Below are 27,722 nucleotides of genomic sequence, written 5' to 3'. Positions count from 1 at the left end.
AACGCCAATTCCCCAAACAGTCCTCAATAAATACAGAATTGAAACGTGAGCTCCGGGGGGGAATTTTGTACCTTGTTTTTCCAATGAAGAGATGTAGGCTTATTTCCTTGGATAGTTTGATAACTTGTACCGATTGCCAATAGTGATTTTCAAATTTGTATCGCTTCCTTTTTTTCTTTTTCTCCCTTCCAAAGCCATGGGGCAGGATACCCCTGTCTTAAGCATTTTGCAAGTCACATATGGGCTAGAGGTCTTGGGTTTTTTTATTAGTCTGCAAATTTGCGGGTATTAAAATCATTGTTGGCTGTTGGTGTCTGATAAAGAGGTAGCGAGAGAATCCATGCGTTTGGGAGTGGAAATGCATGGATTGAGGAATTGGTACTAATAAAAATCAAGAAGTGAAAAGAACAATGGGATTTTATTTGTTCATTATATGCAAAAAAACATAAAAATAAATAAATAAATAACTAAAATAAAAGAATAAAGAATTACATGAATACTTTGAAATGATGATCCAAGAAATAGGAACCAGAAAACAATCATGGACTGTCTCGAGATGGCTTGCAATCTATCACAGAAACCTTGAGCGCTTGCATTCAGCTGAAACACCTTGAGGAAATCTTTTAAAGTCGGTGCAGTAATTATAAATCATGTATCTGGACTGCACCCATCGCATTCTATTCCTAGTCTTAGCATCTAATACTTCATTCTGTTTTCCACCTTGCATGGAATTGGTAAACTTGGAGCCGCAAGATGATGACCCAGATGACACGACACATGCATTGACATTGATATTTCTATACGATGCAGTGAAAGGGGCCTTTGTCCAATCGGTTTTCACTAGTCCTCCTCTTGTTGCCCAGTCGTCTGCATTCCATAGAGTTGAATAAACTCTCATGGGTTGGCTTTTTGGGTATGCAATGCCAATTGTTTCCCAATTTCGGAACACCCTTATGGGAATGTTATCTACCAAAAACCTGAAAAAGAACAAAGCTTTGGTTACGGAACGGGAAACCAAGTTTTATAGAACTTCACATTTAAGACTTGAACTAACACTTACTTGATGCTTTCAGGACTCCAGTCGATGGAGTATGTGTGAAACGTCTTTGTAGGATCAAACCAAAGGTGAAATTGCTGTTCCCTGTTTCCTTTTCCTTGTGTGTACACATTGGTGTGAAGTGTGTATGGATCTCCAGATGAATTGCCTAAGAATTCGAAGTCAATCTCATCGTGTCCTGGGCCTTGAGAAGACAACTGCATGAGAAAAGATTGAGTTAGATAGGTTTACTGGGGGAAATTAAATTCGAGTGCGAGTTCATGTTGAAACTTACATAAAAGGTGGTAACGGTGCCAGCAGAGTTTCCAGGCACCAACTTGATTTGCATGTCAAACCTTCCAAATAGGTATTCCTTCTTGGATTGAAAACCAGACCCTGAACCTTTGTCAAGCGAGAGGGTGAGGTGTCGGCCTCCATCGTATATATTGGCGCGTGGACCACCAAAAGTGATGTCGACCTCTTGGAGAAAGTTTCCAGCAGCTGCGGTCATTACTGAAGCCATGAATAATGAAAGTGCAAGCATTGTTGATGCTTTGTGAGACGAAAACATGCTTTGCTTTGGACGAAATTGAATGGAAACGAATTGTAGAGAAGTCTATGTAAACAGAGACGAGGGGAAGATGGTGAATGGTGATGCTGGAATAGAAGTTGTGAAACCCTTATATAAGAAAATTCAGCAATCGCTAATTCTACTATAGAAAAACTGCCAGAGCCTTTTGAGCTGGCGAAATTTATTAGCCACAGTGGAGTGGGATATGTTTATGATAGATAGATTTGAGAGTCACGGAAGGAGCAGTGGGAACCAGAAAAAGCACTTCTTTATTGCTGAATTGAGAAACTTCCGAGCATTGCATGGTCTTGAAAGTTGAACTTGACGCTGAAATCATAGAGCGTCAATAATTCACTTGCATTCGTCAGATCGAAGGAAAAAACAAACGGTATAAAGAAATTTCTCCATGCGCGTGACAGAGAGGATTTGTCAACTGGATCTGCGTTAGCTGGCATCTGGCAAGCATTTATGCTTGGCATAAACAGGTAAACAAATGCACCAATACGCGTTTGAAGTTTAAATCTTTACAGCCCGCCTCTCTAATATCACCTTCCTAAGCTGCAGCCTGTGGTAGTCCAGACGCTGGAATCTTTTCTTGCAAAGCGACCATCAACCCGGTTTATATTTGGAAGGTGTGCCATCTTATGACAACTAAGGAATGCTGGCTCTCGATGAAGTGGATTAATTAAATTCAATCAAACTATATTTGTTGGACAAATGCTCAATTGTTAATTTCGAAATATGCCAGTAAGGGTATTGGTTTGGTATTGGCTTTAGTAACTTTGATAAATTATATTTAGTTATTGTGACTTAAATTTATTTTCTGTAAACTTTATTATTTACAGTAGAGTGAGGAGTGTCTGGTGGCAACTGTGAGTTGAACTGCAAGTCTAATCCAAGGTGGTTGGTGCCAAATATCCTTGGTTAGTTGATCATATTAGGAGTTTGGAGATCGTAGATGTGGAAAACTAACCAACCCTTGGGTACTTTTGAAAGACTTGTTGATCTGACGAGTGGTCGAAACATTTGAGGTTGCATGATGGAAAGGAGCTCTGTTGCCATGGTTACCTTGTCTCTGTTAGACGAACACGACTCTCCACAATGGTATGATATCGTCCACTTTGAGCATAAGCTCTCATGGCTTTGTTTTGGGTTTCCCCAAAAGGTCTCATACCAATGAAGTTAATATTCCTCACTTATCGACCCATGATCATTTTTTAAATTAGTCGGTGTGTGATTTTCATCATCCAATACCTCCCCTCAAACAAAGTGCCCTCCCCTTAATCGAGACTCGACTCCTTTGGAGTCTTAGTCATTTTTTACCGTCTTCGAGGAGGCTTGACTCCTTTTCTTTTGAAGTTCTTTGTTCGATGTTTGAAGATTTACCAATTTATTGGCACACGACTCTCCACAATGGTATGATATTGTCCACTTTGAGCATAAGCTCTCATGACTTTGTTTTGGATTTCTCCAAAAGGCCTCGTACCAATGTAGTTAGTATTCCTTACCTATAAACCCATGATCATTTCCTAAATTAGCGGATTTTCATCCCCCAACAATCTCTATTGGTTGTGTCCTTGGGAATCTGTGGGAAGTCTTCTTTTTGAGCAAATCGAGGTCGGACATGATTGACAAGAACACATAAAACCTTTTCGAGAGTTATAGGAAAGTTTTGCCCACTCACTATCACAATTAAGTTGTTTCAAGTTAATTGACTTACCTACTTTAACAGTTGGGTCCAAAAATTAAAAAAAAAAAGGAAAAAGACAATTCCATCAAGGATTTATTGTATTTTATTATGATTTAGTTTCTAAAGTTGGATGATTGTGTCAATTAGTCAACCTAGAGATTTTTAATATTTGCTTTTTATGTATTTCATTTTATTTATTCAGAATGACAACAACAAATTTATATGCAGAAAGAATAAATAATTATATGAAACCAAATCCTGAGGAGCTAACAATAATATTGGAGACACAGAAGCAGTAGTTGGGTTTGGAGCTTGGTGTGCAACATCTGTCACAGGAACCTTGGGCGCTTGCATTCAGCTGGAATGCCTCGAGGAAATCTCTTGAGGTCAGTACAGTAATTGTAAATCATGAACTTGGACTGCACCCATCTCAATCTATTTCTACTCTTCGCATCTAGTTGGCCTCCCTCACTTTGTGCTCCACCTTGCAAAGAATTCGAAAACTTGGAGCCACACGACGATGACCCAGCTGATGCAACACACCCATTGGCATTAAAGTTTCTGTATGATGCTGTGAAAGGTGCTTGTGCCCAATCAGTTTTCACTAGCCCCCCTCTGGTTGCCCAATCGTCTGCGTTCCACAGACTTGAATAAACTCTCATGGATTGGCTCTTCGGGTAAGAAACACCAATCTTTTCCCAGTTGTGAAATACCCTTATAGGAATGTTATCCACTAGAAACCTGTAAAGAGAGCCAAGTGTGGTTTAGTAATTTGGAGGAAGCTAAATCGTATATAGGAAGATGGATGGGGAGACCCTCTTACTTGATGCTTTCTGGTGACCAATCGATAGAATAGGTGTGAAATCCTTTGGTGGGATCAAACCAAAGGTGAAATTGTTGTTCCCTGTTTCCTTTCCCCTGAGAGTACACGTTGGTGTGAAGTGTGTATGGATCTCCTGACGTGTTGCCTAAGAATTCGAAGTCAATCTCATCGTGTGATCCTCCTTGCGAAGACAACTGTAGGATAACATATGTTAAATATTGTTACAATAGTATGATGTTGTCCACTTTTAACATAAATTTCCATGGCTTTGATTGGAGCTTACATAAAAAGTGGTGACGGTGCCAGCAGAGTTTCTGGGGACGAGTTTCATTTGAACATCGAATCTTCCAAATAGAAACTCCTTCTTGGACTGGAAACCGGAGCCTGAATCTTTGTCGAGAGAGAGCGAGAGATGTCGGCCTCCATCTAGTATCTTGCCACGTGGACCACCCCAAGTGACGTCCACATCTTGGAGAAAGTTGCCGGCGGTGACGGCCATTACAGAAGCCATGAACACAGAGAGTAGAAGCTTTATTGTCGAAGCTTTGTGAGGAGGAGACATTTTTTTTTTGGTTCGAAATAGATGAAACTTGGTGCGTTGAAGTTGGGTATTGAGAGGGATTTATATAGAGAAGTGGTGAGAAAATGGGAGAGATTTGAAAGCTGGGAATTGGGTAATTGTGAAGTATGGGGGAGGTGGGAAATGGTGGTGACTGCGGTGGAAGTGGATGATAGGGGCCCAAATCCTTGGAGGAAAGAACAGAGGAAGGCAGAAAAAGGAATATTTGCATAAAGGACAAGCTGGATATACATGATAGCCAGTGCAGAGTGGGGAAGGAAGGGAGAGATAGAGCAGCAACAGACAAGATCCGTCTAAGCTGGCAACCCATTTTCTCACACGGGATGCCTTTAGGCTTCAGGATGGCCGACCATATCTCAATGATTTTGCTTCCAAATCATCAAAGTCTTCTTGACGATGACGTTGATTGAGGAGGTTAGAAACCTGAAAAGGCACTTCTTTTTTTAATCTCAATTCTGAAGCTTCCTAGTATTGCATGCTTTTCATATATATTATATAATCAGATGGCTTCTCCACCAGATTCGTTTTAGCTGCCATCGAGGGAGCATTTCTATGGCATAACATTATTATTAGGTCATTTTAAGTATATATGTGTAATCAACCTTTGGGTTCATATTCATTTATTTTAAGCTTGAGATCAATCGGATCAAGTTTTGACTCTCGTTCAAGATTATTAAGAGTGAGTTCCACGTTGGCTAATTTAGAAAATGATTATGAGTTTATATTGGTACGAGGCTTTTTGGAGAAGCCCAAAGCAAAACTACGAGAGTTTATGCTCAAAGTGGACAGTATCATCTCATTGTAGAGATCCGTGATTTCTAACAATAACATGACAGTGTCATTACGTCGTCTTCTTCGACCTCCTCCTCCTCCGACTCAGATACTTAAATCCAAATTACAAATTACTCTATTGTGAATTCCCTTACAACCCTCTTCAATGTCGAACATAATTCCATATTATTTTGTTTTTTGAAGAATTCCATGTGCTTTTAAGGTTTGCTTTATATCTATTTCATTCATATATTTCAATTTAGAACAAAAGTAATTATTTATAATGATAATTGATGGTTACAAATTTATATCCAAAAAAGAATAAAAAAGAATGTAGGCACAAACAAATTAAAACATTGATGGTGGAGTGTTCTCATAGAAACCTTGAGCGCCTGCATTCAGCTGGGATGCCTTGAGGAAATCTTTTACGGTCGGTGCAGTAATTGTAAATCATGAACTTGGATTGCACCCATCGCATTCTGTTCCTACTCTTCGCGTCTAATCCTTGCTCGCCTTTTGGTCCCCCTTGCAGAGTATTCGCGAACGTGGAGCTACAAGACGTCGACCCTGTCGAAGCAACGCACCCATTGGCGTTGAAGTTTCTATAAGAAGCTGTGAAGGGGGCCTTTGTCCAATCCGTCTTCACCAGCCCCCCTCTTGTCGCCCAATCATCCGCGTTCCACAGACTCGAATAAACTCTCATGGCTTGGCTCTTTGGGTACGAAACGCCTATCTCTTCCCAGTTGTGGAACACCCTTATGGGAATGTTATCCACTAGAAACCTGAAGAACGAAAAGGTCAGACAAATTCCATCTTAATTTGGAGGAAATTACATTATTACAGGTAGGGGTCCCTCTTACTTGATACTTTTGGGAGACCAGTCGATGGAGTAGGTGTGGAAGGCCTTTGTGGGATCAAACCAGAGGTGAAATTGTTGCTCTCTGTTTCCCTTCCCTTGCGAATACACATTGGTGTGAAGTGTGTAAGGCTCTCCAGATGAATTGCCTAGGAATTCGAAGTCAATTTCATCGTGGGTTGCTCCTTGAGATGACAACTACATAACACCAAACTCCAAGTTAGTTAGAAGAAGTTAATCAATATTTTGATAAAAAGGGTGTGTTTTTTTTTTTTTAGCTTACGTAGAAGGTAGTGACAGTGCCAGCAGAGTTTCCAGGGACGAGCTTCATTTGTACATCGAACCTTCCAAATAGATACTCCTTCTTGGATTGGAAACCAGAGCCTGAATCCTTGTCGAGAGAGAGAGTGAGGTGTCGGCCTCCATCTACCATCTGGGCGCGCGGGCCGCCCCATGTAATGTCGATATCTTGGAGAAAGTTGCCGGCGGTGGCAGCTGCTATAGAAGCCATGAACACAAAGAGTGGAAGTAGGCGCATTGTTGTTGAATCAACTCTGTTTTTGCTTCGGATTTGGAGTTGAAGGAAAGGGATGTTGAAGTTGGAATAGGAGAAGGGTTTATATAGGGAATAGGGTAAGATTGAGTGAGTGAGTGAGTGAGTGAGTGTGTATGAGAAATGCCAGAGATTTCAAAGCTGGCAAATCTTGGCACCATGGTGGAGCTGGAAAGGGGCCCAAATTTCTTAGGAAGGAGCAGAGGAAGCCATAAAAAAGAAACATAATTTGAGAGAGAAAGGAGCAACGGACAAGATCCGCAGAATTATGTGGTACGTGAACAAGAGTGTGTTTTTTCAAGGAATATTTTTATAAAAGATTGAAACACAGCTGTGAAGTCACGGGAAGATATGGGATAAGGATGGGAGTGGGTTATGCGAGTCACGAGGAGTTGGGAATACGCGTTGTGGTGGCTGGCTTCCTGCTGTCAAACCATATGCTCTGTTAGGCCATTGCTTAATGGGCTCCTCCATATGAGCCGAACACTGAGAGATCCAAAACAATCTTCATTTGGGCTTTAATAATGAACAGTTCAGGCTCAAATCCACATCTGAAGCCCACCAAGAAATTTTATATCCAGATTGAGATTTTATATCACAAGAAGATGAATTGACATGAGAACGCATTCCACCTCTGCAGCTTCTCTGCCCGGTTCCGTATGTTCTCGTTCGATTCCATTTCACCAAACTCGTCTCTCAAGAAACCATACATCTTTTTCTACCATTTCCCTTATCAGAAACTGTTCTCAGTCCAATGATTTGAGCGTCCACTCTCTTGCACCAACTCCAGCAGCGGGTTGCACCAAAAACCACAACCCCAATAACGCCGAGCCCGACCCGAGTCGAAACCAGAGGCTTTTTCAGCAGTTATACTTGTCTATCATCTCTATAAAACCCGCTGAGAAAAACCCATCAACAAGTAATCAGAAAGAAGATCTGGGTCAAGAGGATCAGAATAGGAGCGTCAAGAAAGGCAAGGGATTTTTGACAAACATGTGGTGGGCGAATCTGAAATCAGCAATAGGGCAGAGATTAAACATAGAAGGTATAGTTTGTTCTGCATCTGTCATTACTAAGGACCGGCATTTGGCGCTCCCACATGTGGTTGTGCCTGATGTGAGGTACATTGATTGGGGTGAACTGCAGAGGAGGGGGTTCAAGGGCGTTATATTTGACAAGGACAATACAATTACCGCTCCTTACTGTTTGACGATTTGGGCACCTCTCAAATCCTCACTTGAACAGTGTAAATCTGTCTTTGGCCACGATGTAGCTGTGTTCAGCAACTCTGCTGGTAATATAGGTTTAATTCATTAGCAATTTGCTTACTTTAATTGCATCAATTTAAACATTTACCTTCACTTTATCTGATGCTTTAGGGCTTTATGAGTATGATCATGACGGTTCGAAAGCTAAAGCGCTCGAGAGGTCGATCGGAATTAAAGTTATAAGGCATAGTGAGTGAAATTTCCATCCTTCATGACGAAATTTATAGCTGTTGCTGAAGACTAAGATCTTCATTATAGCATATTAGTGGGTGAACGTTATATTGAGAAACCACCACCTTTTAGTGTATAAAATTAGAGAATTTGGACTTTGAGGATTTGTCGTCTCATTTCATTTTATGGATGTCATATCGTATCAGAGATCATTTGGTTTCAACTTCATGAACTAATGCTAGGGTCAATGCAACAGTGGATCCCACAGTATATATATAGGCTATTTTGTTGCTTTTCATTTAATACGTATGGAAGGTGTTTTTTTTTTCCTTTCTGCATAACACATGAAGGATTACTATGTATTTTAACGTAGGGGTGAAGAAGCCTGCTGGCACAGCAGAAGAAATCGAGAAACACGTTGGTTTTACTTCTTCACAACTTATTATGGTAAGAATCAGGTGAACTGCTTGAATACTTCAGTGTTTTGGGTTATTTATAATTTAAAAGTGAAAATCCATATTTTCTCAGGTTGGTGATCGACCATTCACAGATGTGGTTTTCGGGAATCGCAACGGTTTTCTAACTATTTTAACTGAACCCGTGAGCCTTTCTGGGGAGACATTTGTTGTTAGGCAGGTTGGTTTTCCTTCTCTATCTTATATTTCAGTGTATGTAGGCAAGTAATGGATTGCATTGGCTGGAAATCATACGAGGGAAAAAGTAGAAGCAAACACTATTAATTGCTTTTAAGTTTCTTCATTGTTACTATATTATCAGACACCTAAAAGTGGCTCCAAGGAGGTCATAAGCCATGGTTGGACTGTAATAGGGGGGGTTCATTGAGAGGGCTGTGGAAATATTGTACCAGTGCTAACCTACATGACTTATAGTGTAACAGCCCAAACCCACTGCTAGCAGATATCGTCTTCTTTGGGCTTTCCCTTCAAGAGCTTCCTCTCAAGGTTTAAAACGATAGGGGATGCTTATAAGGAATGCTTAGATCCCCACTCCAACCGACGTGGGATCTCACATGTGGTGTACATGGCTTGGACTGTCTCGTCCCTTTAGATTAGTGTTGAGTTCAATTTTTACGAGTTTCCAGTTAACTTGAACAGCCCTAATAAACTCCTTTTCGAGCCATCTATGGTTTTTGATAACCAAGAACAGTAGACATCCAAATATGACCGTCGTTCCTCTACTTCCTACGTATGCATTCATATTACTACATGACCATTGGAGATGCTGAACCATTGTTCACTCTATTCTGTGGTTTTTTGTGGTTGCAGGTAAGGAAATTAGAAATATTCCTGGTGAAACGTTGGCTTAAGCATGGAGTAAGACCTATTAGTCATCGCCTATTGCCAGACACTAAACAGTGCATTAAAGATCCGTAACCTCTTTAGTGTTTTTGAAAATTTTGCCCGGTAGATATCATGAAAAACTGAAGAATCACTCTTTTTGTCCACTGGACGTATATTACATTAGCTATTGGTTATACACCTGAGTTAAAATATAGTAGACTGTATTCTTGGATCGGCAACAATAGTGAAATGTAGAAAGGGTTTCCTTTTATGAGATCTTTATGTCTGCTGTTGGAAAGAATCATAATTATGTATACTATGTCTGATATCTAGAGGTTTTACATCCTCTTAAGTGCATCGTCTTTGTTCTCTTATGAGCTTACATTTGCTGAACATTGGGGCGAGCTTCTGATTTTGGAGAAATCTTAATTGGCATTCCATGAGAAGGGATAGGGAGGGGATCCATTATGATTGTCTCATCTGGGTGGACTAAACTCCAATCATAACGAGTTACAACCAAGTGTATAAAGATGAGGATGTTCAATTTCGCCAGCTGGTAGCCTGCACAAGCTCTTGGCCCTCCTCCAAATGGAACATAGACATACTGGGAAACAGGTTCCTCAAATCTGCTTGGCTTGAAACTCAATGGATCTTCAAAATACTCGTCTTCGAGATGCGTTCCATACGTCGTCCACAAGACCTGCACGCAACCAAAATGATTCAAGGTGAAACGATGGTCATTTCTGGACTACAATTTGACGCTGCAGGGTATCAGTAGTAAAGAAAAAGCAGAAGAATTGATGGAAATTTCACCTTCCACCCCTTGGGAATGAAAAATCCCTCATATTCAATGTCTGTAATGGCTTTCCTGAATGAACCAAATATAGGAGGAAACAGTCGAATGCTCTCACGAGCTACCTGCCAAGTATATTTCATCTTCTTTATATCTTCCATCGTCATATTCTGGCCTGCTCCCTTGCTTCTCACTATGTCAGCATGTTCTGTCAAGAAGTAAAGAGGCTTCTCTTCTCAAATTTACACATCTTATTTCTCACTCAGATCAGCAAAATGGTATTTTGAAGAAAGGAAGTTGAAATGGCGCCCAGCTCTTTGATTGATGATGATACTGACATATAATTTACAAGATTAAAGAAAAAAAAAATATTACCCTGGAGAAGAAGTGAGTAGCAGTTTGGCTGCTGAGCCAACATTTTGAAAGTCATGGCAATGGCGAAGGAGGTTGTATCATGAGCTGCAAAAACAAGCAAAACCACATTGTCCACCACTTCAACTTCACTGATCTCCCCTCTTATCATTGCTCTCACCATCCTTGAAAGCAACAACTCACATTCTTCTTCTTCGGGCTCTTCTTCAATTCTCCTCCTCTTCTCTCTCACCACCTCCCTTAGCATTTTCCCTATCTCCATCCTTGCTTTCTTCGCTCTCGAAAACCGTGTGCCTGGAAAGCTAGGTTAAGAATATGAACAAATAATTAAAACTTCGGGTTCCATTTAATATCCTTTGGTATTTGAAAATCAAGTTTATAAACACAAATTTCATATATAAATTTCTCTATTCACATTCTACTAATACTTTCAAAAATCGAGTCAAGTTTGAAATTAAAAAGGTAAGAAAGTAAATATGATAGGAAAGAAATTTTAAAAATGAAATCGTTATCAAACCAGATTTAAATTTATCATAACCTATCAATCAGCCCAAACTTTTGAATTAGGGGTATAGTTGAATAGCTACCTGAACGGTGGAGCAAAAACTCCTTCCAAAACCCTCTCGAATGTCGTCAACATACGTGGCTCCACTTTGATACCCATCAAACACTCAAACACTATGGTAAACGTCAATACTTTTGCCGAGTGGTAGAGACTAATTATATCATGGCCAAGCCATTTGGTGTCCAAATAAAGCTGAATTGTCGTGCACAATTTAGGCATCATAGCTTCGAGACTCGAACTGGCAAGGCTTGCGGCAATAAGGCCACGCACACATCGGTGGCTTTCACCTTGCTTCTGCATGATGCATTCTTCGCCCATCAGCTGAACAGAGGCCGACGGCCATGAGCTTACCACCAACTTAAACTCATTGGACAAGAAAAATCTGTTGGCTTCAGCTCCATTTACGACCACCGTCGGCGACCCCATCAAGCTTGTTTTGAAGATTTTGCCATATTTAGCCACTCGAGGCCCAACAAACTCTTCGAACAACCTGTTTTTACGTTGGGCTCTGTAGAAAGCCATGGTTTCGCCAATCCAGGGCAGACCCATTTGCCCAGGCGGTACCTTTTTGCTTCCCTTTATGCTTCTAAACACAAAAATAATGGATATTATTAAGATTGCCGATAAAAACAAGAACATTGTTGCCAACAAAAAGCAGCTAAATTCTTGAACCATATACACAGATTTATGTTTGTTGGGAAGAGAAGCCACATATTTAACGGAACAAGTTGAAAGTCAACGAATGAGCATTGCTGTTTGATTTATATTTAAATGAATGGATGGTCAAAATCTTGGGGTTGAAGTTGAGGAAGAAGCATGGCTTTCATAACAAATTAAGTTATCGTAAGGCTAGAATCGTGGGCTTTGCATGTGCACACAGAGTGTATATCCTATACATTAATACAATATGTATCCTTAGAATAAGGAACACATGACGACTGGGATACGATTCTAATACTTATTTTCCAATCTCTATTTGCTGTTGAACTTAAATAATATAAGTTTGTGCACATATTTGTTTGGTCTGTAGCATGTTGATGGAAAACGAAAGCAATTAAAAGCTGATAAAGAAAATGTAATTGGGTAAGATCTTATGCTTTATATGGTAACCATCACATTAGACAATAATTGAAGCAAAGTCGTTTTACTTTTCACAAGTTCACAAGTTCCCTATGAAAATATCTGTTGCATTTGCATGACCACGTATCTAGTTTACGCTAATGAGGGGGAAAATGAGTATTATACCCTAACGAGGCAATGACAGACGTGTCCCTGTTACGGAACCCCACCAACCACATCGGCACCTCCCTTTGTTCCTCATCCCAATTCCCCATTTCCTCGCACATGCCCCAGACACTAAATCTTGTTTCCATTGCGAATCTTATTTCTCTCCCCCGGGGAACCCATCCAAGCTTAACCCCGAAACTTAAATCGTTCTAAGACCAACACTTAAACGAAGAACACAGATCATTACTTAACAAACAACTCCTCAATTTCAAAAAATGAACAACAAAACGTACCGGGAGAGACTGAACTCCTGGAACTTCAATCATTCTCGGAAAGGAAAACTCCATACCTGTACAGTGGCGAACCTACGTACTCGCTTATAACAATTTTCCCGCCAACCATGAATTCTGAAAAGTTAATGGGCCTGGATTGGGCTTTTCTATTCAGTGCCCAATCAAACAAAATCTGTTTTTTTTTTTTTTTTTTTTGTTATCTCATTTTATAAATATTTTCAAAATTCATCACAATTTCAAAACTAAAATAAAAAATTCAAACTTTCATTTTTGTTTCTAAACAAAGTTATAATACTTTATAAACCTATGATAATTGCTTAATAATTCTATCTAATATATTACGATAAAATATTGAAAACTAACCGTTGAGCATTTTCAAGTCAAACTAGCATTCAAAAATCAATTTATACCTTAAACTTTCCCGTTCGATACAAAATTTTACTTCAAAATTCTTCATAAATATAAATATATATATATATATATATAATAAAAGATATGATGAAGATATGGGAAATTGCAACTTGGAATGGAAAGTTCCTCATTTCCTCCTTAAGAGTAAGAGCAAGAGCAATGGAACTGAAACTAAAATGGGAGTTAAATATTACCACATATGAGGCGATGCGATGGCCACAAGTGAAGTACAGCAGAGATGATGAAACAAAGGGAAATAGTGAGGGAAGATGCACAAAAATGAACAAATATTGAGAGACCTGTGATGTGTCAGAATTAGCTCTCTAGTTCACTCCTTATCCAATCCTGTGAACATACCAAGGCTTGAATTGTAGCTGGTTTCAGTGAACTCCACTCTCGATCGACCACCCTTCTTCCACTCCTGAATGCACAATCTGATGCAACTTTTGACATCGGAATCCCCAACACATTACGAGCCATCATCGACAAGATCGGATATCTCGGAGTGTGAACCTTCCACCAGTTCAACACATTGAAATCAACATTACGAGGGAACAAAGGCTCCTCTAGGTACTTGTCCAGATCTGATTTACTGCCTTCACTCTGGGAGGATTCATGGAGAAACTTGTCAAAACCCATTAACCTGTCCCTTGCATCCTTCCCTGAACTACTACTACCAACTTGCCAGGCAAGACCCTGATCGATTGAAGCTAACGGCGAGCAGATCGAATGTTCGTTGTAAAGCGCCTTCACGCAGTTCACAACATCATCGATCCTCTGTACAGCAACAACGCCATAGATTTGTGGATAATAGTACTCTACAAGCTTCATTTTGAACCGAGGATCTAACATGGCAGAAACTGCTAGAGCCAACCCACATTTATCCCAATATTCTTCAAACTTGGTCCGCATCTTGAATGCCAAGGCCTTGACATAATCATCTGAATTCTTGGACCATTCCATCAGCTGCAAGTGTACGTCACATAGCTCAGGGAAAAATATATTTGAAGTAGGAAAGTTGGTCTTCGTTAAAATATTAGTCACTTCAAAGAAGAACTTCAGAAAGCCTGTAATCACACAGGTCCTACCCCATTCCTCTTCAGTTGGGCATGCTGAGTAGCCAACGTCACTTTCCTGCAAAAGGGAAAATGCTTCTCGATATTCTATAGCTGCTCCGAGCATCGCATAGGTCGAGTTCCACTGAGATGGATTGTCCACAGACAGACCCTTTTGGCTCTGAACTTTAACTTGCTCGGCCATCTCATTGAACTTAGCTTGCACTTCTCGAGACTGTTTAATACATTGAATACTGTCACGAATTTTAGGGAGAATGTCGCATAATGCTTCCAAAGCATCTTGAGCCATCAAATTCAGAAGATCTATCGCACAGCTAACATCAAATAATTGACCATTACAATATAGGAACCTATTCTGTGATAGTCTGTCTCTGATTCGTAATGATATATAGTCACTGTTAGAGGAACAATCAAATGTCATTGAAAACAACTTCCTATCAATATCCCAATCCATCAGACAATTCATGATAGCATCCGAATGCAAATCTTCAGTATGAGAAGGATCAACAAACATAAAATTCAAAACCTTCTTATTTAACTGCCAGGACTCATCAATGTAGTGGGCTGTAAGACACAGGTATGACGATTCCAAATGATCTGTGGCAGTCCACATATCAGCACTGAGGCTGATTTTTCCAGGCAATTTATCCAATAACTCGTTCACTTTTTGTTTCTCTTTCACATATATTTCCAAACAATCACTCTCAACTCTATTGCATGATACAAGTTCAAACAGGGGATGCAGATTTTTAACAAATACTCTGAACCCAACATGCTCAACCATGCCCAATGGATAACCATGCAAGATGATCATCCGGGCAAGATCAAATCGACTTCGTCGCTGATCGAAATTGTAATTCAGGGTATTATTTGTTTCGTCTTTCACTTGCTCTGGGTCAAATCTAATATTAACAAGATTTAAAACATCATCTTTTTTCTGCCCCTGATCAACATAATTAGTGATAGCCAATGTTGCTTCCTTTTTCTTTTCCCTGGATGAAATAAATTGAGACATACCATGATTAGATCTTCTCTGGCACCTAATTAAGTGATTCCTCAAATGAGAAGTCCCACTGGTACTTGATCCACTCAGTTTCTTCTTACAATGCCTACATACAGCAACAAAGGTGTCACCCTTTTTTATTCTATCAAAATCGTTCCACACAACGGACTTCAATCTGCTAGATTTTACTATAACTGCCTCCGGCACATCCATTACATCAGCCAGACTTTCCACCAAAAGCTGCACAGTAAACCCACATAATTATTCTGATAAAAAAGATTTAAAAAGAAAGACGAACACTAAATATGATCAAATTTCTTCCAATCTTGACTAATTGAAAATCAACATGTTCATAATGAAATCAAAAAGACAAAAGTAGATCCATCCAACCCCAGAATAGCTCAAACACCATAAATCCTAGAAGTAAGATGACACTTTGAAACATCAACATGAAAAACATGATAGAACAATAATCAAAAAGGTTCCGGAAAATTAAATTTGTTCCTCCGACAATCATCTGTTCATATTATTATAAGTTTCACACTAAAAAGAGAGCGATTACAGTATTTTAGGGAGGCGCCATAGGCTCATACGTATTCTATGGTCATTCGTCGGGTCCGAAACAAGACCCAGAAAAGGTAATTGTTGCGGGTCGGCCCTTCATTGAAGTCAATTTTACAAGGAAAAACACAATACAGGCTCACCGGATCGGTAGTGGAGATTTCCCGCCGGGACCCGCAAACTATCCGACCCGAATATATCAAAAATTGACCGGGTCGACAAGACCGATTCAAAACCTATGGATCTCGGATAGCTAAACACATAATGGATAACAACACTCCGAGTCGGACCCGGAGCAAGAGTTAGGGTTCCGCTCCATCAAATTTTAAAAGAACCAAATATTAAAGAGTAATCAATTCGAATGAGAGAAAATTGAGAAGAAGGTTTCGGAGCATACAGTGAATGGATGGCCTCGCCTGGACTGCGCAGAGGTTTCCAGCGACGGAGGAGGAACGGCGGTCAGTTTGATTTTCCGGCGAGAAAATGGGAAAGTGAGGAGGAAGAGAGGGAAAAGTGGCGGTGTGTACGGTAAAACATCGACGAGGGAAACGATTAATGGTGCAGCGAAGAAGAGAGAACGCGCGCAATGGAGGTCAGAGTAACGAAGCAATATTACGTAAAATTACAATTATACCCTTGCAGTTGCAGCGCAACAAATTTCTTTTTATAAATTTATAAAAAAAAAAAAATCAAAATTGTAAATTACCTTTTTATTCTTCTAGTTAATAGGCACCTGCCACGCACGTGGTTAATATATTTTTCATTCCATTTGAATAATAATTAATAAGCATTTGACATAAACTTACTAAATAATTTTTTTTTAAAAAAATAATGATTAAAACTCTATATTTTTTTTAAAAAAAAATAGGGTTAATTTATAATGAATAAATATATTTTTCATTAATTTTAAATGGAAAATATTCCTTGCTTATTCTTCTTCCATTTCCCCCATTGATTACCCTTTGTTTTGTGGTTTCTTTCTATGGATTCACCATTTTTGAGTTGAAATTAGCTTTTAGCTCATAAGGTTTCGTTTCAAAATGGGGTTTTTGGAAAGACCCACCTTTTACTTTCTGCATGCAGCAATCGGGTACGTACCCACTTTGTGAATTTTCATGATTAATAATGTCTTTTTTTTTTTCGGGGAATTTAAGGTTCTTTGTGTATATAACTTTTAATGATCAGTAACAGACAATGGAGAAAGCTTCATCTCGAGATCATCAGCAATGGCTCACATACTGGGTTTTGCATCATGTCATGGTATGAAGATGCCATTTTGTGTAAGTTTTATACGTTAAAACTTGGTGTTTTCTGGGTTTATGTCATATTTGCTTGACATACGTTTATTATATCGATAGAGACGTTGTTCTTGTTTATATATCATGGATCTCGACTTAGAAACTATTCAAACGACTTAACATAGAATAAAATGATAGGATTCGGGATATAAAGTTGGTGTCGTCGGGTTTGGAAGTAGTGGAGAGGGACCCAAATACGATTTTGGGGAGGAGAAGAAAGAAAAAGAAGAGGTCGAGGACGAGGACGAGGACGAGAGCAAAGATAAGAAAAATTTTCGAGCTTGAAAATTGGAAAAGATTGTCAAAGCGGTTTTATAAAGTGCATAAAATGTAAAACACAGTTCGTCGAACTCTCTCTTTTCTTGATACTTCGCTCTCACGTGACTCGCTCATTATTGAACAAATTTTGCTCTCAAATAAACTTAAGACAATATGAAGAGACTGGAATTATATCAAACTTAGTTACTTTTTTCTTTAGTTCAACAATTGTATAGGGCAACTGTGAGATCTCACATCGGTCGGAGAAAAGAACATAGCATTCTTTATAAGGGTGTGGAAATCTCTCCTTAGGAAACACGTTTTAAAAACCTTAGGAGAAGTTTGAAAGAGAAAGCCCAAAGAGGACAATATCTGCTAGCGGTGGATGTGAGCCGTTGTAGTAAGGATCGAACTAGATATCGAGAATTATTACCTTTCACTTCAACAAGCTACCTTATATGAGTTTAACAAATGTCAACATATGTTAGCTACATTAACTTTTAGCTTATAGCCCTCAAGAAAACCAATATAACTGCGTTCTCACGCATTCATTACAGGAACTTGAACTCTGAATCTTGACATTTGTGTAATTTTGTAGCACAAGAAGAGACCTTCTGGTGTAGATTTGATCCAAAACTTCCAATAAGAACCAAGACCAAAACTCGTAGCAGCGTCTATATTCCAGTGGTGTGATTAGCTAGTTTCCGTTCAAGATAACACGCCTTCGAGTACCGAAAAACTTGCTTGATGAACGACGGGTCATCTTGAAACTACAACTCTGATCATGTCATTGGTTACAAAGATGAGCTAGGTTCCTTCCTGTCATGCAGATGAGATCATTTGCTCAACTAATCAGCATTAGATGAGTAGATTAGAATTAGATTAAGCAAAATACTATGCTTACTTTTAAAAACTGTATACTTTAGTTGACTTCTTCTGAGATCCAGCCAAGCTAACACTATGAACTAATCCAGCAGAAGGAATTGTTGAATAAGTAGGCTTAGTATTATCTAAATACATACTCTGACTTGGTTTCAGGATGTGTTTAGCTCCTGCTGTTAACTTGATAGGGCCTGATCTAGCCGGTACTCCATCAGTTTGAGCCACATTTGAGATATTTCCTGTTAAATTAACAGCCTTCTCCCAGTTAGCAGGAATTTTCGCTGTTGCCGGGTTATATCGCAGTTGATCATCGCTGAATTCTCTAGTATTGGTCGTTTCTAAACTCGACATCTTTTGACGCTTCCTCGAATTGACTAGCTCACCAGCTGGTTGCTTGACACTCAAAGTATTGAACTTCAATCTGTCTTCAAAGCTCATTCTAGTTTCATGGCTTGGCTTGGCAATAGATGGCGATTGAAGTACTCTAGGAGCAACAGGCATTGGTTGAAAATAGGGCATTGTGCTGCAAGGATAGGCAGCTTCAAGCCGGTGATGCATGGAAGAAGGGCTAATGAGAACATCTGTGGCAGAAGAAATAAATGGATAATAGTATCCATTTGTGGTTGGAGCTGCTTCCCGTTGGTGATCATGTAACATCCATGGAGGAAGGGTCTTAGAACTATGAAACCAAGGGACCTGGATAGCATTTCCATGATCATCTGGCTGCAAGAAAGGGAAGTTAAAGGTTCCTGGTTTTTCGGGACGTAGTTTCCGGTCGAAACCAAATTCGAAACAACTTTCATATCTATTTGGATACATGTGGTAAGAAGTAGAAAATGCCGATGGCTGTGAACCAAACCTTAGCGTTTCCGGACCAGAAATGAAGGGTGCTTGAAAGTTCGGTGCCATATTAAAGGCGTCGGTCGAAACATGGACGTTGTTGTTGAACCTTTCGTTTAAGTTGATGACAGAGTCGGGTCTTTGATACGTTCGATTGAGGTGCGGATGCGGGTACCGAACTTGTGGAGCATTCGATGGATGATGAAAGCCTGCAGGATGATAAAACAAGGCTTCTCCTTTTGATGGATGATGCAACTCCCTATCTTGCAGAAAGTTTCTTTTTCTCATGGGATTCTCTTGGATAGGATTGGTCAGGCAGTTGTCAATTAAAGTTGAGTTCTTCCAAAAGTTTATAACCTCAGGTTCTTGAATTTCTTTCCCATGTTCACCAACAGCGACATCTTTGCCCATCAACCGCATCGTTTGTCGAGCGGGATTTGCACACACGCTACTTGAACTTTCAGGATTAATCTCTCTACTTCCATTTTGGTTCTGCAACTTTCCATAGTATCTGCTTCTGTAAAATGGAGAATCCATCAAGTTCGAGTGCAAAAACCGACCTGATTCAGTTCCCCTTTCGGAAGTTCCAGGCTCGGTGACGTCGAATCTAGCTGACAAATATTGGTTTTGATTTTCTTGCACATTACTATGCAATGGAAATAAAGTCAACTGGTTTCTTGTAAGTTCTGAATCAACAAGGAGCTTCTCTTTATCTATGAAATAATCCCGGGTGCGTCGTGGCAGGACGAGACTGCATACCGGTATCCTGCTAGAACAAGCCATAGTGTTATTGGCTTCATTCATTTGACCAAACCTATTAACCAAACCTGAATTTAGCTGTATCAGTTCACCCTTTGAGTTCAATGGCAGGCAGAAAAATCCATCATTCACGCCCTTCTCTTTGTAGGCGACCGCAGTTTGCTCCCAGTTCGGAAATGAGCATCGAGCGTCCTTATCAGAAGATTGCGCCAGATTAAGAAATCTGCCACCAGCATTTTCACTTAAAGAAGAAGAAGGAACTCTGCTTGTATTTGAGCCATAGAGAGAATGAGCTCGACATTGAGTTCTCACATGGCCATATTGCCTTTCTTCTTGTGCAGCAGCTAATAGAGCAGGCGTAGCAGAATCCACTGGTGGCAGCTTCTGAGGTGCATCTACATAGACATGGTCAAACAAATGCAAATCATTTTGATCACGAGGAATAACCCGATTTGTCGATATCAACTTTTCGGTCGAATGCTTCACATTGTCCCAACTTTGACTATCAACGTCGTGTCGGGGGCTAAAGCTAACGACATCGTCTTCTACACCAACCTCCATTGAAGCAACTCCTTTATCACTTTCACCTGACTTAGAGCTTCCTTCTGAGGCTTGAAAAGGATTGCAGCCATCTTGTTCAAAGGTATCAGATAACGCTCCAGTGGTTGGACCAAGAACATCATCCTTATCCAAGAAGCTAACACGCCTACCATACTTTTGACCACCATTGTTGGAAGCTTGGTTGCTGCCTCTTGTCTCAGAAATTTCTTTGACACTATGCTTCAAAATGCTCCTAAGTGGAGCCAATGGCCTCTGTTGCCTGCCAACTACATTGGATTTCTTCACTAGTTTTTTCCTTTTTTGTCTAGACAAACGCTTAAAACATGGTTTCTTACAACAACGAGCCGAAACATCCTTGTGGTTTCTCTCTCCCTTCTTGCATAGTTGCTCATGTCCAAAGTTCTATCACCAATAGAAGATTTCAAACATTAGTTATAACTAAAATATATAGCTTAGAGACCTTGCCTTGACGTTAGAACAAGAACAAGAACAAGAAAATTAGATCATCCAAAACTACGAGACAAAAAAGTATAGTTAACCAATAAGACAATCTATTATAGGACAAAAACAAAGACTACTCATTAAATCTAGACGGGCCTTTAAATTAACAACAAATAATTAAATGAACCCAAACCCACTATTGATCCGTTACGTATCGTCGTTAGTCTCACGGTTTTTAAAATCCATTAGGGAGAGGTTTCCACATTCTTATAAGGAATGTTTGGTTCACCTCTCTAACGGACGTGGGCTTCTATCCGTAACATTTCACTCCTACTAATCAGCAAGAAAGGCATCATAAAATAGCTCAAAATCTCGTGGGGTTCATGATCCTTTCTTCAAGTAACTCCGAACAGAAGAAATGAGTCGACTCTCATTTCATAAGGATTGTTGGAGAAGAAGAATAAGATTCAAGTTATGAACTTAAGAACTTGATCATTGAAGCAAACCCGAAGCATATCTGATGAAATAATCCCCATATGATAATGGGTTGAAAGCATAAATGGTGTCATGATAGTGAAAACCCTCTTGGAGAAACTCAAGTATGAACAATCTGAAAGAGTTCATTGGCAGTAATGATGAACAAAAACCCATGAAGTTCATCTCTAAACCTCCATTGTAGAACTAATTTTGAAGTAAGGGAAGCATGATTCGTTGGATTGAAAAGGGGTTAAAAGAGGTGAAAACAGCATCATTAAACTAGGATACATTTGTTAAGCAAAGGACAAAAACTCTTCCACCAAATAAAGTCACTCACTGCCAAGGCCGTACCCTTGCAGCTGGAGCTCAAAGGAAGGCCTTCACAAACGATACAACCACGTCTTGTAGTGACCTTTTCTTCCCCTCTTCCAATTCTGAATCACAGCCTATTTCCGCGCCCTTAATCACACAAAACACTACTTTTTTTTTTTCTTTTTTTTTCTCTCCTCTCTCTCCTTTTCTCTCCAACGTAATGCAGTCTTTTCACCAGCTTTTTCCAGCAGTAATTATGAGCAGAGAGAGAAAGGAGGTACCAAAAACAAAAAACCCCCCAATGGGAGAGAATATTTGCAGCCTAAACAAAATTCTCACAAGCCTACAGTTTTCCCCCACCATTGTAGTAGTAGTAGGACCGTTTAAATCAAAGAAAATGGCATGTACCTTATTCTTCTTCTTCTTCTTCTTCTTCTTCCTCCTCCTCCTCCTCATTTCTTCTTCATTTCTGGTGTTCTTCGCCTTGATTGTCTTCATTGCAGAGACAAGACTCCTAGCCAACGATGTAGCTTTGAGCTTGTCTCGAATCATTTGCTTCCCAATGCCTTTTTCTCCCTCCTCACAATCATTACCAATAATCATTGTTTTCACAGGCGGAGCCACTGCGAAGATTTCTGCAATTGATCTCTTTTTAGGCGTTCTTGATTTTGCCCCTCCTCCTCCTCCTTTATTCCTTCGCCTTTCCTTAGTGGTTTGAGCCAAACAGCTATCAATATGAGCATTCATAGCGTTGACAGTAGCAGCAACAAAAACCCCACAAACCGGACAAATCTTCTGCATTTGAATTCTGTCAACAACAACAACAACTTCCTTCTCCTCCACTACACCTCCACAATCAGTTTGTTGATGAGACCACCAACGAAATTTCCTGACATCCATTGGTGGGAGCAAAGCTTGTGCCACTTCTTTCTTCACGTTCTCGCTAAACGGCCAGCTTCTCTTTAAATCCGTGCCTCTCATATTCAAAGCATACTCTCTAACAAGAAGAAGAAAAAAAAAAAACTCGATAAAAAACATAGGTGGGCAGTTAATAAAGAAACGAGGAGGTGGTTACTTACCGGATGGAGAAAGGCATGATTTGTGTACCAAATGGAAAACGGAGAGAGACCCAATTGAAAAGATCGAATTTGGGGAAATGGGTTGCGTTTTATTTGGGAAGAGGATGAAAGAAAAATGGTGTGAAATTGAGAGGGGAAGGGACAGGGAGACAGACAAGCAGTGCAGACAGTGGAAGAAGATGATGAAGTATGGTATGGTATGGTATCAACACCTTTCTCTCTGGCGGTGGGGGAGAGAGAGAGAGAGAGAGAGAGAGAGAGAGAGAGAGAGAGAGAGAGAGATGAAAGCGAAGTAATGGTGATGGGAGAGAGAGAGAATTAAGAGAGAGAAGCTTAGAGCTCTGTTTTTTTTCGTTACTTTTATACATTATTAATGTTTTCCCGCCCGAGAGAGAAAGAGAAAGAGAAAGATTTCTGCTTTCCCTTAAAACTTTATGACTGACAGCGACGTATGAGAGCGGAAGCCTACGCCTACAAAACAGTGTTACCATCAAAACCATTTCCCCCCCTTTCCTTTTTTTTTTTTTTTTTTTTTTTTTTTTATATATTTTCTTTCCAAATTTTTAACTATTTAATTTAAACTCTTCATTTTTATAATATATATACATATAAAAATCATTAATTTATCATTTTAATTGATCTAATTATTCATTTAAAGAAAAAATTTATTAACGTAATTTCTCCCACCCTAAAATTTATTCTCCTCCATTATCCATTATCCCTTGGTTGCCTTTGCTAGTACCCTACCTCTCCCTCTCACGCGCCTTCTCATTTCCTCAACCCACGCGCCGCCATCTCCGACCATCAGCTTGACAGCACTAAGTTTTTTTCTCAACCTTAAACATAAAAACACGTTGAGTAAAACCTGTTTTAACCTACTAAGCACTTACTTACTTAGCAAACCCTACATAAATATTTTTACTGCGGTGTGAGTAAAAACTGAAAATGGGGTTTGATGGAAAATGGAAGGAGATGGTCCCATAAGTGAAAGGGCAGAGGGTTGAGATGAAGAGGTTTTGGGCATACCACAGTAAATTCTATTATTTATTGTATAGTAATTTCTGGAAGCAAAGAATAATACAACAATGACACAGAACCATCATGATTATGACACCTTACCCACTTCTTTCTCCTTTCCCTTTCTGCTCATTTTAGGGAAGAAGAACAACAAGAGATTATGGCCATTAATGGCGTTTTTGCTTGATTAAACTCCTCGTATGGCCTATACTTCTTGTAATAATCATGATTAACCTTTAATTAATCCATTTTTTTTCGTGTTTTTTTTTTTTATAATATTGCTTTAGAAAATGCTTAATTAATGAGAGGATGATGAACTGGGGAATGGGTCCTTCAAATAGTTCCCTTTTTCCATTTTTAAGTATCTCTTAAATGGATTGGTATACCCTAAAGGGACATTAGCCCTTTGATATATATGTAGGCCAACTCATGTGCCCACTGAGCATATACATAAATGTTTTTGATGGGGATGTGAGAATTTTTAACCCAACATTTTGTTGCTTTCCCTACTTGGAAAACATTCAACCACCACCCTCTTCAATTCCCTTAATAAAAATCACCTTTTTTAACCCTACCATCACACGTTTTCGTCAAAACTACTTCTCCGGTAGATCCCTCTTGTTTCTGTTTAGTCCCCTCCGTTTCTTAGTAAGAATAGGTGAGGATATCCTGCCTAAATAGTAGACACAAATAATAAATAAAATAATACTAAAGATTCAAGCCATAGAATTTCTGCGTATCTAGACTAATATCAATCCAACCCATTTCATGAATAAAAATACCACCAATTAATCAACCAACAAAACTACTTATTACAAATAATATCTATTTTTTACTTTAACTAATTTAACTAATTCAAACAGTTAAAATGTTCAAATAATTTCTACCGTAAACTTTTTAAACCCTTTTCTAAACTAGCTGACCAAGCATGAGTTTTACATAATTATTATAAAGTAATTAATATTAGTTTAGTGGTTGATTGTAAACTAATTAATTATATGTTTATTTTATCATTACAAAATCTCTTTAAATCATTAATTATACAATAGCTTAATATTAAAAAGATAAAAAGTTATATCAAAGAATCATATTGAGATTTTTTTAATTTATTAAAGTTAGAATCATATCATATTATTTATCTTAAACTATAATATATAAAAGTATATGCATTTATACATATATTTATGGGCATATATTCCTAATTTTGAATTAAAATGAAAAAAAAAAGGACTTAATTGATGTGTTTGTAAAATCTACAAAGGGAGATTTGGACATTTTCACTTTTTAAAGAATGATTCGACGTTATCGAGATTTGAGAATCCATTGATGGGCATGAAATTTTAATTTAATTTAATTTTTAATTTTTCAAGGATTATTTACATTACAACGTTAATTTAATCACATCATGTGTTTGATTCTCATGTTCATCATCACCACCATGTATAAACCATATATTATATTTGTATTATATTGTCCACGTGTGAAACCCTATGCATGTACATATGATGATGGAACATGCATGTCCATGTCATGATGATAAATTAATGATGGGCAGCATTTTGGCCTTAGGGCACGAGGAGATTCAATCATGCCCCCAAACACATGTGTGCCCACCTATCATCATATTTTAATATAATATATATATATATATTATTTTTACCAATTTTCGTTGATTAATTAGTTGGCGGTTAAATTTTACAACTAATTTTTAAATATACTTTAAGTAGATAATCACTTTAAAAACAATGAGTAGGAATTGACCCTTAGATTTAGCGGGTGGGAGATAATTAAGAGTAATTAAGCAATTAATTAATTTGGATTATTAGGCACTAATTTTAATTATGATGACTTAAAAAGGAGTGCACATGATTTCCCGTTCAACGTTAATTAATGAAAGTAATTACAAAATTTTAAATTAATACCTATCAAATTAATTTTTTTTTTTTTTATAAAAATAATGTATAAATACGAACGGTAAATTAAAATTAATGGTGAAGAGAGAAGATGAAAGTTAGTTGAAGGAAATGGTAATTTTAATTTAGTTAAAATGGGAAATGTGAAGTTTTATTGTAAAGGTAAATAAGTAAATAAGTAATAAGCTATACGTGCGGCATGAATATTGGAGATGCACGAAGGTTTGATATTTTTAAAGCAAACTCCACATCATCATCATCATCAAAACCTGCTCTCACGTGCACTATGACAAAACCCCAGACCCCATACAACCATACATACATATATATATATATATATATACATATATATATATATAGATATATTTATTTATTTATTTCAAAACCCTCAAAATTAACCCCCCAACATTAGTAGTTTTTGTAATTTTTTATGTTTCATTTATTAAAAAAAATTATATTGTTTTATATTACTTTCATTTTTTTAAATACTTCATGACTATATTTGATGTATAATTTGTTTAGAATTAAATGGTGTGACATAAACCTATAACAATGGAGTGATTCAAATTTTTATTAAATATTATTATCCGTACGTCCCAATTTTCATCGAAATGCTAAACAATTTATATTCTAATAATAATTTTTGAAGTGTTTATAGAAGATCCAAGATAATAATGTAACTTTTAAAACATAATGAATATTTTTTAAACAAATGGCAACGTTGAAGTATATTTTCAAAATTTAATCTAATTTTTACTTTAATTTTATCTAAAATGTCTCGTGCTACTATAGATAATTGTTATTGTTTATATGATATCTACAACATTAAAAAATAGTATAAAGTTCCATCTTAGTTAGAGAGGAGAACAAAACATTACTAATATGATAGTGATACGTAATAGATTAAAACAGACAATGTGTACTAACGAAGAATTTATATACTCGCTAATACGAGAGTTGGATAGGCATTCAAAAGTTAAATGAATGTGAGAGTGTGTATATTGCATTGAATTGCATTATCGATGTTGTAATGGGCGGTGTGGGATTTCCAAAGGAGAAAAGGCAAGGGAGGTAGGGCGCAGGGGGACAGCCATTGTACATGGTGGGTACAACCCCACACACCATTACTGTCCCTTCCTCACTCTTTCCACTCTCACAAACACAATCCTTTCAAAACATTTATCATAACCATCTCTTCCCCCTTTTTCTTTTTTGACAAACCATTCATTTACCTTCTCACGGTTCGATGTTGTAACCGTTTAAGTCCATCACTAATAGATATTGTCTTTTTTAGACTCTTTCGTTCAAGCTTTCCCGCAAGATTTTTAAGGTTTCCATTTCGTTTTTCTCCCAACCAATGTGGAATGTCACAAATATTAACACTGCATTGACATCTACCCGACAAGAAAGTAAGTAAATTTCAACTTTTGTTCCAAGGACGGATATGAATGATGTATCTTGAACGAGACAAACTAGGTTCGTGTTCGACAAAGATGATAATGAAGTAGAAGAAAGGGTTTGGGATTTCAAAATTGGTGATATCAAAGTCCAAATTGAAGAGAGTTTTCCCCCCACGTTAGGTTTGGTTGTGCATGTGCTCATGTCTCAATTCCATTGTGTTACCAATTATTTTCTAAAACAAAGCTATTGGACATCCCAAATTCTCTTGCAATTATCGTCGGACTCTTGTTTTTTTTAGCTCTTATTATTATTATTATTGAGTGCCTCAAAGCCTTCAACATTTTTGTACACTGCCCCTTCTGTCTGAAACGACAAAACATGCACGATAATATATATATATATATAGATATTATGCTTTTATTGCTTTTACCCTACTTCTCAGACGACAAACTCTTTGAATTTTGAATCCCATGTGTTACTTAAGCTTTGTATTGGAAAATTTGAAAGTAGGGGCCTTAAATAGAAAAGGGAATTATGGAAATTGAAGGGACAATAGACTCGTT

The 27,722-nt window shown here is 38.3% G+C and overlaps 7 protein-coding genes across 14 annotated transcripts; 1 reads left to right on the top strand and 6 right to left on the bottom strand.

Moving 5' to 3' along the window:
• Window positions 1-399: 399 nt before the first annotated feature.
• LOC111811334 (xyloglucan endotransglucosylase protein 1) lies at window positions 400-1,607 on the bottom strand. The gene is made up of 3 exons (XM_023698122.2): window positions 1,332-1,607; window positions 1,061-1,254; window positions 400-977 (listed from the first exon to the last, which is right to left on the bottom strand). The coding sequence occupies exons 1-3, from the start codon at window positions 1,605-1,607 to the stop codon at window positions 572-574; spliced, it is 876 nt and encodes a 291-aa protein (XP_023553890.2). The 3' UTR covers window positions 400-571.
• A 1,847-nt stretch (window positions 1,608-3,454) lies between these two features.
• LOC111811368 (xyloglucan endotransglucosylase/hydrolase 2-like) lies at window positions 3,455-4,805 on the bottom strand. Its single transcript, XM_087117908.1, has 3 exons — window positions 4,404-4,805; window positions 4,121-4,314; window positions 3,455-4,038 (listed from the first exon to the last, which is right to left on the bottom strand). The coding sequence occupies exons 1-3, from the start codon at window positions 4,680-4,682 to the stop codon at window positions 3,627-3,629; spliced, it is 885 nt and encodes a 294-aa protein (XP_086974034.1). The 5' UTR covers window positions 4,683-4,805; the 3' UTR covers window positions 3,455-3,626.
• Window positions 4,806-5,729: 924 nt separating this feature from the next.
• Window positions 5,730-7,045, bottom strand: LOC111811920 (xyloglucan endotransglucosylase protein 1). The gene is made up of 3 exons (XM_023698982.2): window positions 6,611-7,045; window positions 6,332-6,525; window positions 5,730-6,253 (listed from the first exon to the last, which is right to left on the bottom strand). The coding sequence occupies exons 1-3, from the start codon at window positions 6,863-6,865 to the stop codon at window positions 5,845-5,847; spliced, it is 858 nt and encodes a 285-aa protein (XP_023554750.2). The 5' UTR covers window positions 6,866-7,045; the 3' UTR covers window positions 5,730-5,844.
• Window positions 7,046-7,155: 110 nt separating this feature from the next.
• LOC111811921 (phosphatidylglycerophosphate phosphatase 1, chloroplastic/mitochondrial) lies at window positions 7,156-9,894 on the top strand. Of its 2 annotated transcripts, XM_023698983.2 has the most exons (5): window positions 7,156-8,174; window positions 8,260-8,337; window positions 8,693-8,766; window positions 8,848-8,955; window positions 9,606-9,894. In XM_023698983.2, the coding sequence occupies exons 1-5, from the start codon at window positions 7,496-7,498 to the stop codon at window positions 9,711-9,713; spliced, it is 1,047 nt and encodes a 348-aa protein (XP_023554751.1). In that variant the 5' UTR covers window positions 7,156-7,495; the 3' UTR covers window positions 9,714-9,894. The 2 variants fall into 2 exon arrangements, with proteins under 2 accessions (XP_023554751.1, XP_086973955.1); XM_087117829.1 differs by lacking the exon at window positions 8,260-8,337.
• A 92-nt stretch (window positions 9,895-9,986) lies between these two features.
• On the bottom strand, window positions 9,987-13,240 carry CYP718 (cytochrome P450, family 718). Of its 4 annotated transcripts, none has more exons than XM_023698977.2 (5): window positions 12,596-13,240; window positions 11,373-11,936; window positions 10,789-11,087; window positions 10,434-10,621; window positions 9,987-10,320 (listed from the first exon to the last, which is right to left on the bottom strand). In XM_023698977.2, the coding sequence occupies exons 1-5, from the start codon at window positions 12,721-12,723 to the stop codon at window positions 10,000-10,002; spliced, it is 1,500 nt and encodes a 499-aa protein (XP_023554745.1). In that variant the 5' UTR covers window positions 12,724-13,240; the 3' UTR covers window positions 9,987-9,999. The 4 variants fall into 4 exon arrangements, with proteins under 4 accessions (XP_023554745.1, XP_023554747.1, XP_023554748.1 ...); XM_023698979.2 differs by having other exon boundaries at window positions 12,927-13,240; XM_023698980.2 differs by having other exon boundaries at window positions 12,871-13,238.
• A 207-nt stretch (window positions 13,241-13,447) lies between these two features.
• LOC111811112 (zinc finger BED domain-containing protein RICESLEEPER 2) lies at window positions 13,448-16,479 on the bottom strand. 2 transcript variants are annotated; one of them, XM_087117828.1, is made up of 3 exons: window positions 16,319-16,469; window positions 15,954-16,198; window positions 13,448-15,600 (listed from the first exon to the last, which is right to left on the bottom strand). In XM_087117828.1, exons 2-3 carry the CDS (start codon window positions 15,966-15,968, stop codon window positions 13,597-13,599), a joined length of 2,019 nt encoding a protein of 672 aa, XP_086973954.1. In that variant the 5' UTR covers window positions 15,969-16,198; window positions 16,319-16,469; the 3' UTR covers window positions 13,448-13,596. The 2 variants fall into 2 exon arrangements, with proteins under 2 accessions (XP_086973954.1, XP_023553608.1); XM_023697840.2 differs by lacking the exon at window positions 15,954-16,198 and having other exon boundaries at window positions 16,319-16,479.
• A 1,415-nt stretch (window positions 16,480-17,894) lies between these two features.
• Window positions 17,895-23,129, bottom strand: LOC111776324 (uncharacterized). Of its 3 annotated transcripts, none has more exons than XM_023655751.2 (4): window positions 22,829-23,128; window positions 22,158-22,746; window positions 18,500-20,921; window positions 17,895-18,296 (listed from the first exon to the last, which is right to left on the bottom strand). In XM_023655751.2, exons 1-4 carry the CDS (start codon window positions 22,843-22,845, stop codon window positions 18,265-18,267), a joined length of 3,060 nt encoding a protein of 1,019 aa, XP_023511519.2. In that variant the 5' UTR covers window positions 22,846-23,128; the 3' UTR covers window positions 17,895-18,264. The 3 variants fall into 3 exon arrangements, with proteins under 3 accessions (XP_023511519.2, XP_023511518.2, XP_023511520.2); XM_023655750.2 differs by having other exon boundaries at window positions 18,382-20,921; window positions 22,829-23,127; XM_023655752.2 differs by lacking the exon at window positions 17,895-18,296 and having other exon boundaries at window positions 18,655-19,082; window positions 19,219-20,921; window positions 22,829-23,129.
• Window positions 23,130-27,722: the final 4,593 nt, after the last annotated feature.

This window comes from Cucurbita pepo, chromosome 15 (assembly GCF_057944985.1).
Source record: "Cucurbita pepo subsp. pepo isolate OVF chromosome 15, ASM5794498v1, whole genome shotgun sequence".
NCBI lineage: Eukaryota > Viridiplantae > Streptophyta > Magnoliopsida > Cucurbitales > Cucurbitaceae > Cucurbita > Cucurbita pepo.
Note: the sequence above shows the minus strand (reverse complement) of the source record. Positions and strands in the feature narration are given on the sequence as shown.

Excerpts from the sequence above, each read along its gene's own strand:
- CYP718 (XM_023698977.2), bottom strand. The coding sequence starts at position 12,723 with ATGGAAACAAGATTTAGTGTCTGGGGCATGTGCGAGGAAATGGGGAAT. Across the intron at positions 11,937-12,595 it reads TCTGTCATTGCCTCGTTAGG|AAGCATAAAGGGAAGCAAAA; the intron begins GTATAATACTCA and ends TTTTGTGTTTAG. Across the intron at positions 10,321-10,433 it reads TCATTCCCAAGGGGTGGAAG|GTCTTGTGGACGACGTATGG; the intron begins GTGAAATTTCCA and ends GGTTGCGTGCAG.
- LOC111811921 (XM_023698983.2), top strand. The coding sequence starts at position 7,496 with ATGAGAACGCATTCCACCTCTGCAGCTTCTCTGCCCGGTTCCGTATGT. Across the intron at positions 8,175-8,259 it reads TGTGTTCAGCAACTCTGCTG|GGCTTTATGAGTATGATCAT; the intron begins GTAATATAGGTT and ends CTGATGCTTTAG. Across the intron at positions 8,338-8,692 it reads AATTAAAGTTATAAGGCATA|GGGTGAAGAAGCCTGCTGGC; the intron begins GTGAGTGAAATT and ends ATTTTAACGTAG.
- LOC111811920 (XM_023698982.2), bottom strand. The coding sequence starts at position 6,865 with ATGCGCCTACTTCCACTCTTTGTGTTCATGGCTTCTATAGCAGCTGCC. Across the intron at positions 6,526-6,610 it reads GCACTGTCACTACCTTCTAC|TTGTCATCTCAAGGAGCAAC; the intron begins GTAAGCTAAAAA and ends GGTGTTATGTAG. Across the intron at positions 6,254-6,331 it reads TGGTCTCCCAAAAGTATCAA|GTTTCTAGTGGATAACATTC; the intron begins GTAAGAGGGACC and ends TTCGTTCTTCAG.
- LOC111811334 (XM_023698122.2), bottom strand. The coding sequence starts at position 1,607 with ATGTTTTCGTCTCACAAAGCATCAACAATGCTTGCACTTTCATTATTC. Across the intron at positions 1,255-1,331 it reads GCACCGTTACCACCTTTTAT|TTGTCTTCTCAAGGCCCAGG; the intron begins GTAAGTTTCAAC and ends TTTCTCATGCAG. Across the intron at positions 978-1,060 it reads TGGAGTCCTGAAAGCATCAA|GTTTTTGGTAGATAACATTC; the intron begins GTAAGTGTTAGT and ends GTTCTTTTTCAG.
- LOC111776324 (XM_023655750.2), bottom strand. Across the intron at positions 20,922-22,157 it reads AGAAGAAGAAGAAGAATAAG|AACTTTGGACATGAGCAACT; the intron begins GTACATGCCATT and ends TATTGGTGATAG.
- LOC111811368 (XM_087117908.1), bottom strand. The coding sequence starts at position 4,682 with ATGTCTCCTCCTCACAAAGCTTCGACAATAAAGCTTCTACTCTCTGTG. Across the intron at positions 4,315-4,403 it reads GCACCGTCACCACTTTTTAT|TTGTCTTCGCAAGGAGGATC; the intron begins GTAAGCTCCAAT and ends GTTATCCTACAG. Across the intron at positions 4,039-4,120 it reads TGGTCACCAGAAAGCATCAA|GTTTCTAGTGGATAACATTC; the intron begins GTAAGAGGGTCT and ends CTCTCTTTACAG.